Here is a 20,460-nt window from a genome sequence, read left to right as displayed (position 1 = left end):
CCACTAACTTTAGTGTAGTGCCCATACTGAAAGTAAGGGGGCGCTACATGTGGATTGGTGGAGGAGGGAGAGTGAACTGTGCTTATATGGATTTGTGGACGAGGGAGGGTAAACTGGGCATGGGTGGATATATAGACAAGGGAGAGCTCACTGGGCATGTGTGAATTTGTGGGCGAGGGAGGGTGCACTATGGATGTGTTGATTTGCAGATAAGGGAAAGTGCACTTTAGATGCATGGGTTTGTGGGAGGGTGCAATGGGCATGGGTATATTTGTCGATGAGGGGCGCCCTATGGATGTGTGAATTTGTAGATGAATAGGGGCTCACTGGGGGTGTGAAGATTTGTGGATGAGGGAGGGCATGTACATGTTAGGATTTGTGGACATGGGATGGCACACTTTGCATTCTGGGATTTGTGAACGAGGGAGGGCACACTGGACATGGGAGGACTTACTGTGCATGTGTAGATTTGTGGATGAGGGCAGGCACACTGCGCATGTTGGAATTTGTAAATGAGGGAGGGTAAGCTGTACTAGTGTTGATTTGCAGAGGAGGGAGGGCTCACTGTGCATGTGTAGATTTGTGGATGAGGGAAGATGAACTGTGTACATGTGGACGAGGTAAGGCTCACTGGGCCTATGTGGATTAGTGGCGGAAAGAGGGCTCATTATGCATGTTGGGATTTGTGGACAAAGGAGGGTATACTGTGCATGTTGGGATTTGTGGACAAAGGAGGGTATACTGCGCATGTGTGGATTTGTTGATGAGGAAAGGCTCGCTGTGCATATGTGGATTTGTGGACAAGGGAAGGCTTAGTATGTATGTGTGCATTTGTGGACAAGGGAAGGCTTACTATGGATATGTGGATTTGTTGCCTGAGAGAGGGCTTACTGTGCAGGTGAGGATTTGTGGACAAGGGAAGGCTTACTATGGATGTGTGGATGAGGAAGGGCTTACTGTGCATGTTAGGGTTTGTGGACAAGGGAAGACTTACTATGGATGGGTGAATTTGTGGATGAGGAAGAGCTTAATGTGCATATGAGGATTTATGTAAAAAAGGAAAACTTACAATGGATGTGTGGGTGAGAAAGGGCTTACTGTGCATGTGAGGATTTGTGGACAAGAGAATGCTTACTATGGATGTTTTGATTTGTGGATGAGGAAGGGTGAACTGTATACGTGTGAATTTGTGGATAAGGGAAGGTTTACTGGGCATGTGTGGATTTGTAGACAAAGAAGAAGGCTTACTATGGATGTGTGGATTTGTGGACGAGGGAAGGCTTACTATGGATTGGTGGATTTTTTGGATGAGGAAGGGCTTACTGTGTACATGAAGATTTGTGGACAAGGGAAGGCTTACTATGAATGCGTGGAGGAGAGAGGGCTTACTGTGCGTGTGAAGATTTGTGGACAAGGGAAGGTTTACTATGGATGTGTGGATGAGGGAAGGCTTACTGTGCATGTGAAGATTTATGGATGAGGGAGGGCTAACTGTTGATGTGCGGATCTGCGTACAAGCAATTCCACCCTCATTCTTGTGATGATGGTGGTGCTTTCAATGTCCTACGCTAACTTATGCAGCTTCTTTTGGCTTGGCAGAAGCTGTAGTTCACCTACTGTCCCTGATTTTGAGGGACTTTCCCTGATTTGGAACAAAGTCCTTCTGTCCCTCTTTCCTCCTAATTTGTCCCTCATTTTTGTCTGATCTATATACTTGCATAAAAAAAGTATGCTTTTTATCTTTCAAAAAGTGTTTCCCAGTGCTAAACCATTCATCCAATTTCTAAACTGCTGCATTTGTAAATTTCAAAAGCCAGTATAAGGGAAGAGTAGTGATAAAAAAAATAACTTGTGGGTTTAACTACGATAATCCATTTTTTTTTGTTTGTTTATATAACTGTCCTGCATTCATGTCAGGGGGTGTGTTTTGTACCTACATACTTTTACTTATAGGTGTCCCTCATTCCCATATCAAAAAGTTGTGAAGTATGCTACAGGAGTGTAGTTTCAGATCATTTCCCTAGACTGCACCATGATTTGTAAAGTACTTGGTCTGCAACGTTTAGTAAAAAACAAACGTCTTTTTTTTTTATCTTGACAGTCACTTTGTACTTGCTCAAATACCCCCACACTTCGTGCATTTTTCTATAGCCGCAGTCCCTGTGCTGCCAGCCGCTCGCCAACAACACAAGGAGGAAGAAGGCATCGATACACACAGAACTGTGCCGCCTATTCGGAAGGACCGCCCCAACAGGCAGCAGTGACAGGCTCAGCGTGTGGAACGCAGATCAGCGCTGCAAGCTGACGTCACGCGCTGCGACGGAAGTATTGGAAGTAGTGAGGCTGTGCTTCTTCCATGCTGGTTGGTGATTGTATGTGGACAGGCAACACAGCAAGGCAAAATGTCTGCAGCTTTCAGGAAAGCGTTGAAGTCCCGGCAAAAGAACCATAAAGAGAGATCTCAGGTAAGTCTGATGAGAAGGCAAGGCAATCGGTCCCTTTTCTACTGCCTGCTTGCAGATCAGCACTGGCATGAGATCCTCTCCCTGTTTATCTTTGGTGAGATATCCGGGGTCTTAACAGACCTCTGACATCTCCCCTCTGAGACAGGGAGACTAGGGACACAAATTCCCCAGTCCCTTTCTTTATAAACTCAGCTGCGCTGAAAATGAAAGGAGAGAAGCCAGCGGCTTCTCCATTCGTAAACTGAAACATAGTAATCACAGGAGGTTACAATGTTTCAGTTATGTGAATGTACAGAGTCGGTGATCACTGACTCTGTACATTCGGAAAAGGTAGGAGCCGGGTTTACCGGCTCCTACCGCCACTCTCCATCCTGACAGATCGAGGGGGCACACGGTGGCAGCACGGAGGGGGGCATGATGGTGGCAGCAAGGAGGGGGGACACGGCGGGGTGCATGACGGCGGCAGCACGGAGGGGGGCATGACGGCGGCAGCAAGGAGGGGGGACACGGTGGGGTGCATGACGGCGGCAGCACGGAGGGGTGCATGACGGCGGCAGCACGGAGGGGGGCATGACGGCGGCAGCACGGAGGGGGGCATGACGGCGGCAGCACGTAGGGGGAATGGAGGAGGACACAAGGACAGTCAGCGGTGATCGGTGCTTGTAACCAGGGCCGTTTGAAGAAATTAGGGGGCCCCAAGCAATCAGAAAAAAAAAACTTGAGAAGCGGGGCTGGGGCCGTGGGTTTGTCGGCTTACACACTGAAGGTGTTATTTAATGATAACACAGAGAAGACATTAGCCCCCAGGGCAGGACAGGTAGGTAGGTGATGGATCTGGTGAGTCATTGATCTTTGGGATGTGGAGTAGAATATCATCCTCCATACAACCCAATAAAATCATAAACATGGAATATTGCAACACAAGCTAAACAAATGCTGAGACCATAAACAAGCATATTAGGAAATGAGAACTGGGCAGATAGAAATATGACATGAAAGGAAAGTAGGGGTGCAACGGATCAAAAAACTCACGGATCGGATCGATCCTCGGATCAGGAGTCACGGATCGGATCATTTTCGGATCAGCAAAAAAAAAAAAAAAAGACAAATCTTGTTACACCCACCTAAGTTTTAGATTTCACAGTTCTTCTTAACACAAAACGGAGCTTATGTGCTTAAATACAGTGTTTGGAAATCCGACGGACTGTTTATTGCTAATGTGACAGAACACCTCTGATTTTCACATTTAAACAGTCCGTCAGATTTACAAATACTGTATTTAAGCGTATAAGCTCTGTTTTGTGTTGAAATAACTGCATCTCGCAATACTTATATGTGCAGCCAAGTGGAAGTCGCAGCCCCATGTACGAAAGTGGTGTCACCAGTTCCCTACTGTGACCTGAACTATCCCAATCATCAGATCCCTTTAGCGTCATTGATCGGCGGGCTGAGTGTCTAGTGAAAATCCCCCCTACGTGCTCAGTCCATACAGATCCCCCCGATCGCCTCCTCTCTCAAGTGCCCACAAACTTCCGAGGAGCAGCCTGCATCCCCCGCGCCGGGTGGACCTCGATGGCAGCCGCTTCGATAGCTAGGCCGAAGCCGCGGCCTTTCCTATGGACCGGGAGGCCCGTGGATCGCTGTGTGTCCCGACCCGAAGGTGCTGATCCGTACGGATCAGTTGCACCCCTAGTGACAATACTTGATGTGTTCCCACTGTCATATGGCATTCTTGTGCCACAGTGCCTACACACCGTCACGGTTTTATCCACTAACCTCTTTCCTTCATCATAATATTAGACAGGGAAGCCAAAATGCTCCCATACAGGGGATTTAAATGACGCGGGGCATTCAAGCTCCTCCGTTCGCCATGACCACGCTGTGTGTGGACTGAACATGCGCAAATTATTATTATTTTTTTTTTTAGAAAACAATCCTCGGATCACGTGTGTGCGGTTCGGATCAATCTTTTTCGGTTCGGATCACGGATCAATGACGATCCGTTGCACCCCTAAAGGAAAGCAGTGTTTATGAGAGGCACATGTCTAGGATAGAACCCCCACCCCTCCCCCTATCAGTCCTATAATAGATCTGCACACAGAATGTTACCTGCAGTCGGTGATTTGTGTCTTGGCACCTGTCAGTGCATGGATCTCTCTCCTAGTCCCGAGCTGGCCAGGGGCCCCAGCAGGGAGGGCCCTTGCCGCACCGCTGATTCCTCCTGCAGTCCGGTCGGCTGTGTACCATAACCGTGTGGGAGATTGTTTGCTGTTCCTGGGGCCGGACTGAAAAGGAAGTGAACACTCAGTGTGTGCACTTCCTGTCAGTCCGGCCGGGAACAGGAACCTGATTCTCCTGTACCGCGCGGTTATGGTACACGGCCGACCGGACTGCAGGAGGAATCAGCGGTGCGGCAAGGGCCCTACCTGCTGGGGCCCCTGGCCAGCTCGGGGCCCCAGGCAATTTCTTGGTTTGCTGTCAGGTTCCGACGGTCCTGCTTGTAACTCCCCCACCGCACTGATCACCCTAACTGTCCAGGTATCGGTATCGGGACAACCCTACTTTTAAGCCTCGTACACATGATAGGTTAACCAGAGGACCGTTGTCATAGGTTAACCGATGAAGCTGACTGATGGTCCGTCACGCCTACACACCATAGGTTAAATATCCAATCGTGTCAGAACGCAGTGACGTAAAACACGACGACGTGCTGAAAAAAACAATGCTTCCAAGCATGCGTCGACTTGATTCTGAGCATGCGTGGATTTTTAAACGATGGTCGTGCCTACTAACGATCGGTTTTGACCTATCGGTTAGGAATCCATAGGTTAATTTCAAAGGAAGTTGGCTTTTTTTTAACCTATGGATAAATAACCTATGGTGCCCACACACGATCGGTTTTGACCGATGAAAACGTTCCATCAGACCGTTGTCCTCTGGTTAACCTATCGTGTGTACGAGGCCTTAGTGTAACATCCTGGGCTTACAGGAAGTAGGTTGAGTATTGCTGGCCATCATTCTATCTGGAAAAAGGGCTGGACTAAAACATGAGCTGCTGGGGACAGTGCCTGAGAGAAGGTGAGTATAGCAGAAAAGGATATATATATCTAGTTTACGCATTTCACAAGTAAGTAGCTTGCTTGTTCACAACATCGATATACTATCCGGGCAGGCTATTTAAGGTGATCATAAGTACATCATGCAAATATAGAACATCTCAACTGACATGTTTAAAAACATTTTCATTGATTGAAACCAACTACTGACAAACAACAAACATTTATAGGGAAAAAGCTAAATTTTTAAACTCCAAAACCTTTCCACTTAATAAACAACACTGCCAGTCATCGTACATGGTATGAGCAAGCCCCAAAAAATATACCCTAGGACACTTATAAAGCACGGTGCTTTTCTTTATAAATGTACTTTTTGCTTCACTTGATTTGGGACTCTAAAGCAAACAAATCCCCATTCAAAGATAATAGGGAAATAAATAAAAGTGCCAGTAGGAGAAACCCAGTCACATGACCTGTCATCATGTGGCTTGCCTGTTCTCTATATAGTTCTGCAGAACATTCCTTGATAGAACACCCTGTGGCACTATGGCCCGCATTTTATAAATGACTAGTGAAACAAATACTTGCGTGTTCCATTGTTATACACTGTTTTAAATAGAGTCGTCTTTAATTGTTTTGTTCATAATTATTTTAGCCTGGCTTCCGCAGAAATTTGGGGCTTTTGGAGAAGAAGAAAGATTACAAGCTCCGTGCTGAGTAAGTACAATGTTTTGGCTTATAGTAATTATGCAGTAAGAAAATGTTGTTTTACATTTTTTTGTTTTTTTTTGTTTTAGTAAGTTGCTTCGTCCAACATTACTTATTTGTGGCTGGTTATTTTTCAGTTGCAAGTATCTGTAGGGTGCAGTTTATTTTACCTGACTGTGTGGCTGGCACCACTCGACATATAGCTATGGTGGCGGGTCTGTTATCTTATTTTTATACATTTGTCACTGTTTTTTTTTAGGGATTTTAAGAAGAAAAGAAACACACTCAATGCCTTGCGCAAGAAAGCCCTTGAAAAGAATCCAGATGAATTCTACTTTAAAATGACATCCTCACAATTGAAGGTAAATATAATTGTTTAACATAACACCAGTGTACAGTAAAATTAAGTGCAGCAGCTGAACGAACTACATATTAAGAACTCGGTTTGGTTTCAGTAAAGCAGCTTTGCACTCTGCCTATGGTTTAGGAGATAATCTTTTAAACTAACTGGGCTAGATTCAGATAGGTTACGTGGATCTTTAGATCCACGTAACCTATCTGATTTGCGTTACGCCGCCGCAAGTTTTTGAGGCAAGTGCTTTATTCAGAAAGCACTTGCCTGTAAACTTGCGGCGGCGTATCGTAAATCCCCCCGGCGGAATTCAAATTCCGCGGCTAGGGGGCGTGTGAAATGTAAATCGGGCGCGTTCCCGCGCCTAACGAACTGCGCATGCGCCGTCTATAAAATTTCCCAGCGTGCATTGCTCTAAATGACGTCGCTAGGACGTCATTGGTTTCGACGTGAACGTAAATTACGTCCATCCGTATTCGCGAACGACTTACGCAAACGACGTAAAAAATTCAAAACTCAGCGCGGGTACGACGGCCATACTTAACATAGGATACGCCGCATATAGCAGGGGTAACTATACGCCGGAAAAAGCCGAACGCAAACGACGTAAAAAAACGAGGCGGTCGTTCGTTTCTGAATCGGCGTAACTCCTCATTTGCATATTCCTCGCGTATACAAACGGAAGCGCCACGTAGCGGCCAGCGTGAGATTGCAGCCTAAGATCCGACGGTGTAAGTCACTTACACCAGGCGGATCTTAGGGATATCTATGCGTAACCTGATTCTATGAATCAGGCGCATAGATACGACCGGCAGAACTCAGATACAACGGCGTATCAGGAGATACACCGTCGTATCTCTTTCTGAATCTGCCCCACTATGTTTATTCAAGTGGAAAAGAGGACTGAACTACTTGGGCAAAACCATGCATGGCTTGAATTTCAGCTAATTCCTACTGGATTGTAAAATTTAACGCTGCAGGGCTGAATAACAGATCTTAATGTCTATGGCTAAAGTTACTCCATAAGGAGCTGCATGTCATTGAGGGGCTGCATTTTCCAACTGCTAAACATATTAAAGAGGAAGTAAACCCCTCCTGTTGGCTTGTGCCTATAATTAGGCTTACCTATAGGTACTGTAAATATCTCCTAAACTTGCAATGTTTAGGAGCTATTTACTGGATACTGTGCTGATTACGTCATCTGCGCATGCGCTCTGAAGTAACGGCTGCCCGTGCTGTTTCTTCAGTGACTGTGCCATGGCAGCTCTGAGCAATCACAGCGCCGAAGCCCGTGAACCCGGAAGAAGCACCGGGAAAGAGGTGGGCCATGTCAGTGGCGTGCGGGTGCCACTGGAAGGCTTTATTCTAAGTATTTCATAATGAGCTGGTATACAATGCATACTAGCTCATTATGCCTTTTGTGTTACAGTTTTTTATTTTTTTTATTCTTTCACGTGGGTTTACAACCCATTTAAAGCAGATGGTAAAAAAATGACCTACAAGATTATTTAACATCTACTAACCTATTGTACATCCTAAAATATATATTATCTTGCAAACTAATTTGAACCTTTTGTCAATATAATCTGCTTTATTAAGCTAGGCTAAAAGGTACCAATTTCAGATTTTTCACAACTCACTGAAAAATTGTTTTAATTATTTATTGAAACATTTGTTTCTGACCTGCCCTCAGATATGGATGTAGAGAAAGGTTTGCTTGTTCAAATTATGCCTGGACAGATTTTGAAATCTTTGTTCTCTTCTAAGGATGGGGCCCATGTGATAAAACAGAAGTCAGAAGAAGTCACTGATGAACAGCTTAAAATTATGAGGACGCAAGACATTAAGTATGTTGAGATGAAAAGAGTATCAGAAGCCAAGGTGAGTCTCCCAAGCTTTAAACCTGTTTTTACACTGACAGGGGTGTTTACAATAGTCGGCTTTTATCTAAAAAACCTTTATACCAAAAGGGAAAAAAAAAAAAAGTTGCTGCAACTGTTTGAAAAGTGTTAGCTGGAGTTTGGTTTTAACTTTTTAGTCACTTATGTAAAGTTAATTTAATTTTGGAAGTGCGTCTAACAATACCTCCCAGAACCATACATTTTCTGAAAGCACAGAACCAACAGAATAAACGGTGCTACTGATTTTTGTAGTTCCCATAATAGTTGTGCAAATGTTTATCAGATTATTATTTTTTCATTAATGCACACAAACGCAACACAATTTACAACAGATTGTATTGAGTAATAAAGATTAGTAAAATGTATCCTTTTTGGACAATGACCGAAATTAAAGGTATACAGAAGTGTAAAAGAGCAACTTTGTTCTAAAAATACTAAGCTGGCTTCGAACCTACCTATGTGGTGTGGGAACACATGTGCTACATTGTTGTGCGTTTATAAAACACTTTATCAGAAAACGTGGCAATGTGCTGTCATGCTTGGCGTTAAATATTTAAAAACGTAAAAAAACAAAAAGCTCTGCCATGTGTTGTAACAATGCACTGCAGCACATGTGTACGATGCACAACAATGCTGCTGATTTTGTGCACCGTAATGCGTGCCTGCTGGTGTGAAGGGGCCTTTAATGTGTTGGTGCACCAACACATGTACTATGCATTACAACAGTGTGTAATTTGTGTGTATGGGTGTTTTAGGCCTTATTAACATGGTTGCAAATGGCTGTAGAGCGTCAGGAAGGAACATATTTCTACACCTGTGAGTCACAGATGTTTGCGAACAGCCGGAGGCAGCAGTCTGTACAGATTGGCTGTAACTGCACATCTGAAAGGTTACATGCATGAGATGGATGAGCGGCCCTGGATGTAGACCATTCGCCTAGGGCAGAGATATGCAATTAGCGGACCTTCAGCTGTTGCAAAACTACAAATCCCATCATGCCTCTGCCTCTGGGGGTCAAGCTTGTGGATGTCAGGCCTCGTACACACGACAGAGTTTCTCGGCAGAATTCGGCGAGAAACTCGGTCAGAGCCTGATTCTGCCGAGAAACTCTGTCGTGTGTACACTTTCGGCCCGATGGAGCCGCCGAGGAACTCGTCGAGAAAATAGAGAACATGTTCTCTATTTTCTCGTTGTTCTATGGGAGCTCTCGGCCCGCCGAGCTCCTCGGCGGCTTCAGGGCTAAACTGGCCAAGGAACTCGATGTGTTTGGCACGTCGAGTTCCTCGGCCGTGTGTACGAGGCCTCAGAGTCTTGCTATGCCTCATGGGACTTGTAGTTCTGCAACAGCTGGAGGTCCGCTAATTGCATATTCCTGGCCTAGGGTTTTTTTTTTTTTTTTTTGGGGGGGGGGGGGGGATTAGAGGTCTGAACAGACCAAACAGTAACACAGTGTATTATTTTTTATATGTGCAACATTCATTACAAAATTTGATGCCTGCCATGAAGCTTCTTGCTCAGGCACTTCCTGTTATATGGGGTGACAACTGTTAAAAAGTAGTAGAAGGGACGATATTAAAGCGCCACATCCTATATAGTGCTTGTGCAAACTAAACACGAGGCAAATTTTTGTGTTTGCAGAAAATTGAGCGTCTGAAGTCTGAGCTCCATCTGCTGGACGCTGAAGGAAAACCTTTGAACAAACATACATTTTTTTTGGACACCAAGAAAGAAGGCAAGATATTTTTGATGTGGTTACTTAATGACTTGTGTTTTAGGACCAGTTCTGTTGTGCTAACCAGGAACTGGCTTCTGTTGGTGTTTTTTAGTGCGAAACTTTGACTTGGCAGCTCAACTAAACACAGCCCCTGAATTGGTGAACAGAGTTTATAACAGACCAACGCTGGAAACATTACGCAAGCAGACAGTGAAGGGACTGGAAAACTCCAAACAGTTAAAAGTAAGAATGTTTGCCACTTAAATGTGAGGGGCTTCATTTGCTTGCATGTAATAAAATTGTGTGGGAATTGCTTGCATCCTATAAAAGGGACTGAATTTACTGACCTTCTTCAAATACCAGATCTTTGGCTTCAGTATTTTGAGCTACTGATTTCAAACAACTTTGTTCAGTCCAGCGACTTGGGAGCAGTTGAAGGTATGACGTTTAAGCGACGTCAGCAATAGAAAGCTCTCTCAAGACAGGTTTCCTGCAGGATTAAAATCCTTATGTCTACAGTATATGTTCAAGTGCTAATAGTCTCTACAGGACACAGTGGTGAAATAGGAATTGGCTGAGGGAACCAACCCAGGCAGTGGGCGAATTTGCAAAACATTTTCAGCAAATTAATCTCTGCAACAAAGCAGGTTAGCCTTTTTTCTTTAGAGACTGGGCTTTTTTTTTAATTAATTTTCCATTTTGCAATACAAAAAAGAAAAACATACATATACATACACATTTCACCTTTTTACAATAACATTTATCTGCTCTTCCTGAGCCTCCAAACAATTCCACTAACATTCATTTCATCTAACACAATTCCCTTCTTTACATTCATTTCCTTCCCTTTCTTTAATGGTGTGTTTTATTCTCCCCTCGTACCCTTATTTATCCTGAAGCTGTCATAGGGTTTTCTATCCAACTTGCCCATGCTCTCTCGTATTTCTCTCCATGTCCTCTATTGCAATACGTCTCCCTATATAGTGGCAAATTATCATTTAGTAGATTTTTCAAATGTGCTACCGAAGGGGCTTCTACCTTTTTTTTCCAATTTTAGACTATCATTTTCCTAGCGTAGAACAATAATAGGCCCACCTGTATTCTCCTTCCTGTCGGAACCATCTTCTTCCCTACCAGTCCCAATAGGCAAATCTCTGCCTTCTGTTCCAAGGTTATTGATGTTACTATAGCAATTATTCTTAGGACCTCCCTCCAGAATACCACTATCTTTGGGCATAACCAAAATATGTGCATAAAATTTCCTGGAATGTCTGCACATCTCCAGCAGTTCTGAGGGTTTGATGGAGAGATCTTGTATAACTTATATGGTGTATAATGGCTCCTATATATTTTAAATTGTATTAGTTTGTCTCAAAGTGATACCAATATCTGAAATGGGGACCTCCATACTTCCTCCCAATTCTCCTCCACAAAATTTGGAATGTCCCTTCTCCAATGTTCACTTAGTTTGCTTGTATCTCTTAATAGATCCTTATACAGGGGTTGAAGTTGACCTTTTTCCACTTTTACACATTTGTTCAAGACCTACTTCCATTATTTGCGGAGTACCCCCCAGGAAACTGGGCCAATAATGCATGGATATGTTGCCTATATCTAAAAAAATAACTCTGGGATGTTCCAGAGCTCCCTAATTTCTATAAATGAGGAAAATCTTTCCCCCTATATTATTTGCGGTAACTTTTTCACCCCATATTTAGTCCATGCACCTGAGACTGGGCTTTTTAAAAGCATGTTTATGTTTTTGACAGTTGTTTTACCTCCATCACTGTAGCCAGCCAAGCGAGAGGGTAATGCACATATTCTGGCTGCTCAACCTCTGAGGAGTAAAGGAATGCTGGTGTGTAAAATGGCCTGCAAGTGCTGTGTACTATAGGGGCCGTCTACCTACCTACCTACTTGCATGGATATGAGAAAATGAGCTTTGTGCTGTGGGAAGGATACTGAGACGCAACCAGGGTATATCCTGGATGTAATATTTTGGTGGTTTAACATGCTCCGCTATCTACTCGGTACTTGAAGCAGAATCCTAAAACAGTAAAACAAGAAGTTGCATTTTTATATATATATATATATATATATATATATATTCGTATTTATCGCGGTATAGCGCGCTCCCGCGTATACCGGGCACCCCTAAAGTTGCCCCCGAAATTCTTGTAAAAAAAATGTTATATGATTTTATTACTTACAGTTTTGGTGTCTTCCCAGCGTCCATCGTCCGGTCCGGCGTCCGTCTGCGGCCTCGGTGGTGTCCTCCCGGCTTCTTCAGCGCGCGCCTCAAGTCGAGTCCCCGCGCTCAGTTCGAACGCCTGCGCCGACATATACCGAGTGCAGTACACTCGGGTACATTCGGCAAGGCTCGGCTTCGCTCGAGCGAAGCCGAGCTTAGCCGAATGTACCCGAGTGTACTGCACTCGGTATATGTCGGCGCAGGATTTTAAGGGGAAAAAAGTGCGCGATATACGCCGATAAACACGGTACATACAGAAGTTGCATGTCCAAGATAATTTCCAGAACTGTTTTGTTATCTAAATTTTGCCTGACTTTACTAACTATGTAACTGCAGATAAATTGCTTGCTTTTTCTTTTGAAAAACAGAATCTGGCTAAACAGAGGCAGCAACAATACTCCCTTCTTAACCAAAGAATAGAACGAGAACAAAAAATGTTTGTGGTTTCTCAGAAAATACAGAGCCGGAAAGATCTGCTGGTAAGGAAACGCATTGCAGTTCTGTACCTGTTACAGTAGTCATGAAATATGCATAGTACAATGAGAACTTATTTTTTTGTGTAATGGAGCAGTCTGTTATCTTCAGATATTTCTTATGGGATATTATTATTATTATAATAATAATAATAATAATAATAATATGTATTTTTTTTTTTTTTATCTGGGTGAAAAATTTGCAAGCATGCTTCAACATTTGTGTAACCTGCCCTCTCAACCTTGCTGGCATAATGAAGAGATGTAAAGACCAATAGGGGATTTTTGCGCTGCTTTGTTCCCCCTAAATTGTGTGTGGCGGGGGGGGGGGGGGGGTGAATGGCATTCTAGTTTTAATCATCTACATACCATTGTTACATTCCATTAAGGAATTGTGATTGTCTCCAAACCTACGTGTTGTGCTGCATGGTGTACTTCTTTTTTATTTTTTATTTTTTTATATCTAAAGTGGGTGCACTCCAGTACAGGAGGTTCAGACTTCTACCAGTGCTGTTCTCAACCTATGCTTGTTTAGGGTGCCCAAGACTGTCAAAACCTTTCAGTACACCCTTTCTATCCCGTTTCCATTACAAGGGCGATCCATCCATCCAATGCAGGCTATCGATCCTTTACCTGTTTGAGGAGGACTTTGTTTTTGTTTTTGTTTTTTGACCCCTTTTTGCGATTCGGCACTGCCTCACTTTAACTGACAATTGCGCGGTCCTGCGACGTGGCTCCCAAACAAAATTGGTGTCTTTTTTTTTTTTTTTCACAAATGGAGCTTTCTTTTGGTGGTATTTGATCACCTCTGTGGTTTTTTTTGTTTTTTTTTTGTTTTGTGCTATAAACAAAAATAGAGCGACAATTTTGAGAAAAATTCAATATTTTTTGCTATGATAAATATTCCCAAAAATATGTATATAAAAAAAAAAAAAGTTTTTCCTCAGTTTAGGCCGATCTGTATTCTTCTACATATTTTTGTTAAAAAAAATCGCAATAAGCGTTTATTGATTTTTTTTGCGCAAAAGTTATAGCGTTTACAAAATAGGGGATAGTTTTTATGGTATTTTTATTGTTTTTTTTTTTTTTAATGGTGGCGATCAGTGTTTTTTTTTTTTTTTTCGTGACTGCGACATTATGGCGAACACATCGGACACTTGACACATTTTTGGGAACGTTGTCATTTTCACAGCGAAAAGTGCTATAAAAATGCACTGATTACTGTGAAAATGACACTGGCAGTGAAGGGGTTAACCAGGAGGGGGCACTGTAGGGGTTAAGGGTGCCCTAAGCGAGTGTTCTTACTGTGGGGGGGCGTGGCTGTGACGACACTGATCGTCCCCTAAGACAGGGAACAGACGATCAGTGACAGCCACACTAGCAAGAACGGGGAAAGGTTTGTTTACACTTGCCTCTCCCCGTTCTTCAGCTCTGAGAACAGGACCAGGTCGCAAGCGTGAAGGGGGTCCTTAAGCAGTTAAAAGGTGAGCTGCCCTTTCTGTGTACCTAGCATATCCACGCCTTAACGTTTTTTTGTTTTTTATTATTACCATAGTTGCTTTTTCATTTAAATTTTAAACTGAAAAGGTTGTTTTACACAGTAATTGTTTACAATCACTTTAACTAAGCCTGTTGAGAGGGGACATGTGTAAGGTTTGCAGACATTTGGACAGCCAACATGTCGGATGTAGGGCCGAAACAACTAATCGATTATGAAATTAATCAATTACAATTTTCATAATCGATTAATGGCCCAGTAACATAATGGGGTTAAAAAAAGAAAAAAAAAATAGCCCTTTATAGTACAAAAAAGCAAATTGCTACTGTAAATATTACTTTTACTGTCCCACAGTAAAACAATTAACCCCTTACAGTAGCAATTATTTGCTCTTTTTGTACTTCTTTTTGTTTTTTAACCCCATTATGTTACTAAACATCTCAGGCCGGGGTCACACCTCTGTTTTTTGGTGCTTTTTGCAGAAACACACTACAGTTCATTTACATGTTTTTCCTATGGGACACGTTCACATCCATGATTTTTTTTTCAGCTGCTGCGTATTTGGAAAAGGCAAGGACTTTTTAACGCAAAGCTGTGCTAAATTTTTTTTTGTTTCAATATACTTCAATGGAGAAGCTGCAGAAAAGAATGTAATGTGTTTTTGCGGGAATTTGTGTTTTGTAATCTGCCCAACAACAAATTGGCCCAAAAAAATGTAAACTTTTTTTTTTTTTTTTAGGCTATTATCCGATTAATCTGCCAACTAATTGATTATGAAAATAATCGTTAGTTGCAGCCCTACTCGGATGCTTGGGAGACTGTTTGTTTACAGGGAGCTACAAGCTAGAATTTTGTTTTCAGCCCTCATTTATATCTTCCAAAGTGCCTGTGTTACTAGATACATAAAATCTCCATGCAGCCCTTGCTGATCTTCTGGAATAAGGAATATTTGCCTCAGTAACTGTGGAGGAATGTTTTTAGGGGTTTTACAAACCTGTTCAGTCTTTCAAACCCAAAGGGGGCATCTGCCCTATCACGGATCTCTAGGCACTAAATGTCTTCATTTAGGCCCAGAAAATCGACATGGAATTCGCCAGGTCTGTCATGTTCTCTGTGGACATCAAGGATGTATGTCCCCTTTTTACTAGCGCATCAGTGGTTCCTTTGTGGCCCTACCACTTGGCTTTTTAATTCATTTTTTTTTTTTATTTGTGCCTCGACTGTTAACTAAATCCCTGGGCCTTTTGCTTGGCCTGCTTCACTCCCAGGGCATCTCTTTTGTGAGATATTGAAGGAACAGTTGTAAAAAGTTCTGGCTGACAATATGACTCAAAAAGTTCAGACCTTGTAAAGGTTTGGCTGGGTCCTGAACCTTCAAGCCCACCTTCAAGGAAAGGAAAAATACTCCCTTGTGGTGGGGCTGCCCCAAAGGTTAAATGCTCATTTTGGTTTAAGGGGCTGCTAAAATCTGTTTTTACTTACCTGATCCTCCACTCCCCCAACAACAAAATCTCTCCTATAGTCCCCTACGGTCTGGTAGCGGACTGTCTCGTTGCATCCTTGCATCCATTGCAGCGCTATGGGCTCTGCATTACTGCATTAGACTTGATGACATCAGGGGATGTACCTGCATAGGAGCATAAGGAAGAAGAGACTGTGGAGACCAGTCTTGCAGCCTGGAGGGAGCCTACCAGAGCAGTGAATAGGGTAAGTACAACAGCTTTTTGCCCCAAACCTAATCGAGTATTTAACTCTTGCAGTGTGGGGGGCAGCCCCACTGCATAGGAGTTTTTTCAGTTTCCTGGAGTTCAGCTTTCAGAAATCGCTGATGGAATTGACTCATCATTTGGAGTATCTGGGTCTACTCCTAGACACTGGAGATATTCACTTCTTCTAGACTGAGACTTTCCATCCCAGGAGTCACCTGGCTCTTCCCCTCTGCAGGGAGTTTTGGGACTGATGATTGCCTCCTTCAAGGCAGTCCTGTTTGCCCAGTTCAACTCCAGGCCCCTATAACTTAACATCCTGTCATTGTGGGACAAGTCTATTCAGTCCCCTTTGACAGACTGATTTGCCTGGCACTGAAGACTGGATTGTCCCTGTTCTCTTGTGGTTTCCCCTGTAGGCCAACCTGTGACATTGATCTTAATTCAGTTCTCTGTGCTCCAAAAAACACTCTTTGAACCTATTTGAAACCATATTTCCCTTTCAACTCTCAATCGTAAGGTTGTGTTCCTTGTTGCCAGAAACCCATGGGGGGGAGGTTTTGTCCTTTAAAAAACCCCTTTCTGGTCCTACACAGGGGCAAAGGTGGTATTGAGAGCCTTCTTCCTTTTATAAGGTTGTTTCGGCCCTTCACATTAACCAGAACATTGTGCTTCTGGCCCTCTTTCCTGCTCTAACTAATCAGAGATTTACCTCCTATTGCCTGGATGTAGTTCATGCTGTGCGTGTCTATCTCAGCCACTGCTTCCATTAGAAAGACTGACTTTCTTTTTCATGCCATATAGTCTCTGTAAAAGGGGACAGGCTTTCTACTTCCATTTCAAGATGGCTCAGACAGATGATCATTCAGGCTTTTGGTCTTCCGGCCTTTCCGTTTAAGGCAACCACGATTAGATTTGTGATGCTTCTTGGCATCAGGCTGTTTGCAATATTTGCAAGGCTGCTTTCAGGTTTTACTGGGTGGGTGTGTAGGCCTTATCTGATGGCAGCTTTGGGTATAAGGTCTCTGTTTTTTAAAACTGCAGGAGATCTCCAATTTTCTTTTGGCCTGTTAGTCTTTTGTTCAGTTGGACATCCCAACAATCACTGAATTCTTGTGTCCCTCGAATGAGAGCGAAAATTGCATTTTTGTACTTGTCATAAAATCTTGGACTCCATTGAGGGACACATCTGTGTCTTAGGAGCAGGCTTTTGGTACCGTTTTCCACCAAATTGAGGCATTCTGGGACTACGATGGGTTATACTATATTTATATTTATATTTTAGTGTGTGTGTGTGTGTGTGTGTGTGTGTGTGTGTGTGTGTGTGTGTGTGTGTGTGTGTGTGTGTGTTTTAAAGGGTTAGGTCACATTTACAGAAAAAATGTAAAGATGAAGTAAAACTGGACAACACCTCCTGTGCCCCCCCTCCCCCCCATGGGTTTCTGGTGTACTTGCCCTCATGGCTGCTGAGCTGCCAGCGTTCTCACAGCCTGTCCGTCCTGCCGGGAATTTAAAGCCATTGCTCTTTTCCCTTTTTGTGCAGTGACTTCTGGGACAGACCAGAACTATTCACTGTAAAACGGGTCATTTAAGGTAAATACTGCAATAACTTGTATGTGTGCTCAAAATTCATGCAAATTCTTATTTTTTAGAAGTTTGTCAAGAAATCTTCTTGCTTTTGAACTAAAGGTTGTCCAGTAGGTAGAATTGCACACATATTCATGGTCCCTTTTTCTGATTAGCAGAGGGGAAGGATTGGCAACTGTTGTCAATTTGTCTTGTCTGCTTTATTTGGTATAGTATGGACAGTTACTATCTAGACGCTCATAGTTGGCTTATTATACTTCGTATAAGCTCTTTCAGTTCGGTCGTAGACCGGATGCCAACTCTCCCAGGTGTTGGATGTAAAGGGCATTTAATCCATATGTTTTGTTTGTTTCGTTACTGGAGGGAGGTAGTAGGAATTATAGACCGGGTGTTTGGGACCGCTAAGGACCTGGAAGTGAAACAATGCGTTCTAGGCTTGGTAGAAGGAGAGGGAAACCCAGGAAATGCCCAAGTCGCAACTCTGAGATGCCTATTTCAAGCAAGGAGGCTGATTGCCCAGAGATGGCAATTGGCTTTACCACTGTCCCAGTAGGGAATGGGAACATGGTATGAATGAGATAATCCTGAAGGAAAAAGCGATATATGTTATGCAAGGTGGCTTAAAGAAATATGATAAGAAACCTTGGTGGGATGCAAGAAGTATTAACATTTAAATAAAGGGAGGGTAAAAGTATAGAGAAGATGTGAAGTGATCTAATGAAATGTAAGATGAGTGTAAGGGAATGTATGAGAAGATGAGACGGATGGCTGTGATAGTGAGAGGCGGCTGGATTAGTATAGAGAGGAGATGGGGGTAATAGAATAGGATGTATGAATGATTATAACCCCCACCCTGGAAACACTTGTGGCACTAGCTTCTAACAGATGTTTTTACCCTTATTGGTGGGGAGGGGGGGTTTGTAAATTTGGGTCATGAATGTAATTTTTTTCTAATGAAAAATGTTCCAATAAAGATTAAAGACTCTCATAGTTGAATTTGTTGTTTTTATTTAGGACAAAAGACATAAAGTGAAAGTGAAGAAAGAAACTGTAAATTCTGCAGCAATATACAAGTTTAAAAAGCAGAGAAAACGATAAGATCAAGAAAGAACGCTGTTTGCTATTGAAGAGATGAATGACGTCTTCGTAGGAATGCATGTTTTTCATTTGTGTCAAAAAATATTGTTGCTATCATCTGTACAGAAGATATATACAATAAAAGATCATAGGTAAATTTACAGCACAGCATTTACATGGGTTTTTATAGATTTTTGTACGGTAAAAGTAGATTCACAAAATATCTTTTTTTTTTTTCTTTTTCATTTAAGCTGCATTCTGGGCTTGTACACCTACCATTTATACAGGCCATTATTTTGATTGTCTAGCAGTAATGATCTGAGTAGTTCTGTGGCTGAGGACTGGAATTGTAACTGTCCCTTTTTATTAATGTACAATTAAATGTCACCCCAAAAAAGATGGTGTCTGTGGTAAACGCGAAATAGGGCATGACGCAGGTGGTTTTTTTTTTTTTTTTTGTCCCTCCTTTCCTGGCTAACTTGGCCTCTGCATCAAGGATTGCTTCCGTCACTACCACACACTAGTGAATTGTTTAGTGTACAGCATGGCACAGAAATCGGCTGCCACACTGATCCGTGTATTCTGTCAGCAGCAGGGTGTTGCTCTCAGAATATATACGTTGGTGCCTGCAGCGATGCAGGGGGAGATTTCTCTATCCATTGAAAAAAAAAAAAACATGTATTCCCAGCATTGGGAGCGTGGGGTGGTCAGCAGGCGGTAGCACTTATGTGTCGGCATATACTTTTTTTTGGGCAGATATTTCTTCAGCCTCATCAATCTATGATGGAGAAACTTTGATAGAGATCACCCGTCCGATCATGGGATGGGTGATCTGTCTATCAAAGTGCGCAGACAAGGGGCAGGGGCTGTATATGACGGCACGCGGCGGAACACAGCTATTGAATTGAAAGCTGTTATGTTCCCCGCGCTTTGAACAACCAGACGGTGGCGACAGCAGCGGCGACTCTCCTCTCCTTGCTCGCCCCCCCTGCTCCCAGGCAGCCCACACAGGCGAGTATAAATTTTGAGGGCTGGTATATGTGACATTGCACCCCAAAACACATTCTTCAACTTCTGAGGATGGGAATACCACATGTATTTTTTTTTTTTTTTTTTTTTTTTTCAATTTCTTTATTTTTCCAATAAATGTTCCTACAATTATACAAAACATGGGAAATGACATTCGTCTTAACACAAGAAATCAAAATACAGTCAATTATCTTAATGCAATCTCTCTTTCCATTCGTCTCAGCAACAAAAGTGCAGAAGAAAGAAAAAAAAGAAAAGAAACTAAACAATAACATTCCTACCATTGGGATCCATTCTTCTGCCACCCTTCCGAGCCGAGAGCGTGGGCCATTGGATCCCGGTATTGATTCATAGCAAGAGGGGAGAACTCCATGGAGACGGCCTCTAGTCTCGCTCAAAAAGGCTTCAAATTTCCTAATGTCCGGTCATGGGGGGACGCTCTCCCATGTCCTTCCATATTATCTTGACCCACTCCCCGTTCTCCCTCCCACCTTAGTACTCATAGTTCCTTATCATTGCTTCCCATGTTCTCCCCCCCCCCAACCCTATCCATTATCAAATCAGAACAAACCCACAACAGACAAAAAACAAACAAACAATATCTCTCCCTCCCCCCATCCCCTATTCCATCCTCCTCAGACTG

General features: G+C 43.0%; 1 protein-coding gene across 1 annotated transcript; it reads left to right on the top strand.

Moving 5' to 3' along the window:
- Positions 1 to 2,277: 2,277 nt before the first annotated feature.
- Positions 2,278 to 18,959, top strand: UTP11 (UTP11 small subunit processome component). Its single transcript, XM_040337201.1, has 8 exons — positions 2,278 to 2,465; positions 6,177 to 6,238; positions 6,489 to 6,591; positions 8,349 to 8,462; positions 10,121 to 10,214; positions 10,309 to 10,439; positions 12,816 to 12,926; positions 18,726 to 18,959. Exons 1-8 carry the CDS (start codon positions 2,403 to 2,405, stop codon positions 18,807 to 18,809), a joined length of 762 nt encoding a protein of 253 aa, XP_040193135.1. The 5' UTR covers positions 2,278 to 2,402; the 3' UTR covers positions 18,810 to 18,959.
- The last annotated feature ends 1,501 nt before the right edge of the window (positions 18,960 to 20,460 follow it).

Source organism: Rana temporaria, chromosome 2 (genome assembly GCF_905171775.1).
Source record: "Rana temporaria chromosome 2, aRanTem1.1, whole genome shotgun sequence".
Classification (NCBI taxonomy): domain Eukaryota; kingdom Metazoa; phylum Chordata; class Amphibia; order Anura; family Ranidae; genus Rana; species Rana temporaria.
The sequence above is the reverse complement of the archived record's forward strand: the minus strand, read 5'-3'. Positions and strand labels throughout refer to the sequence as shown.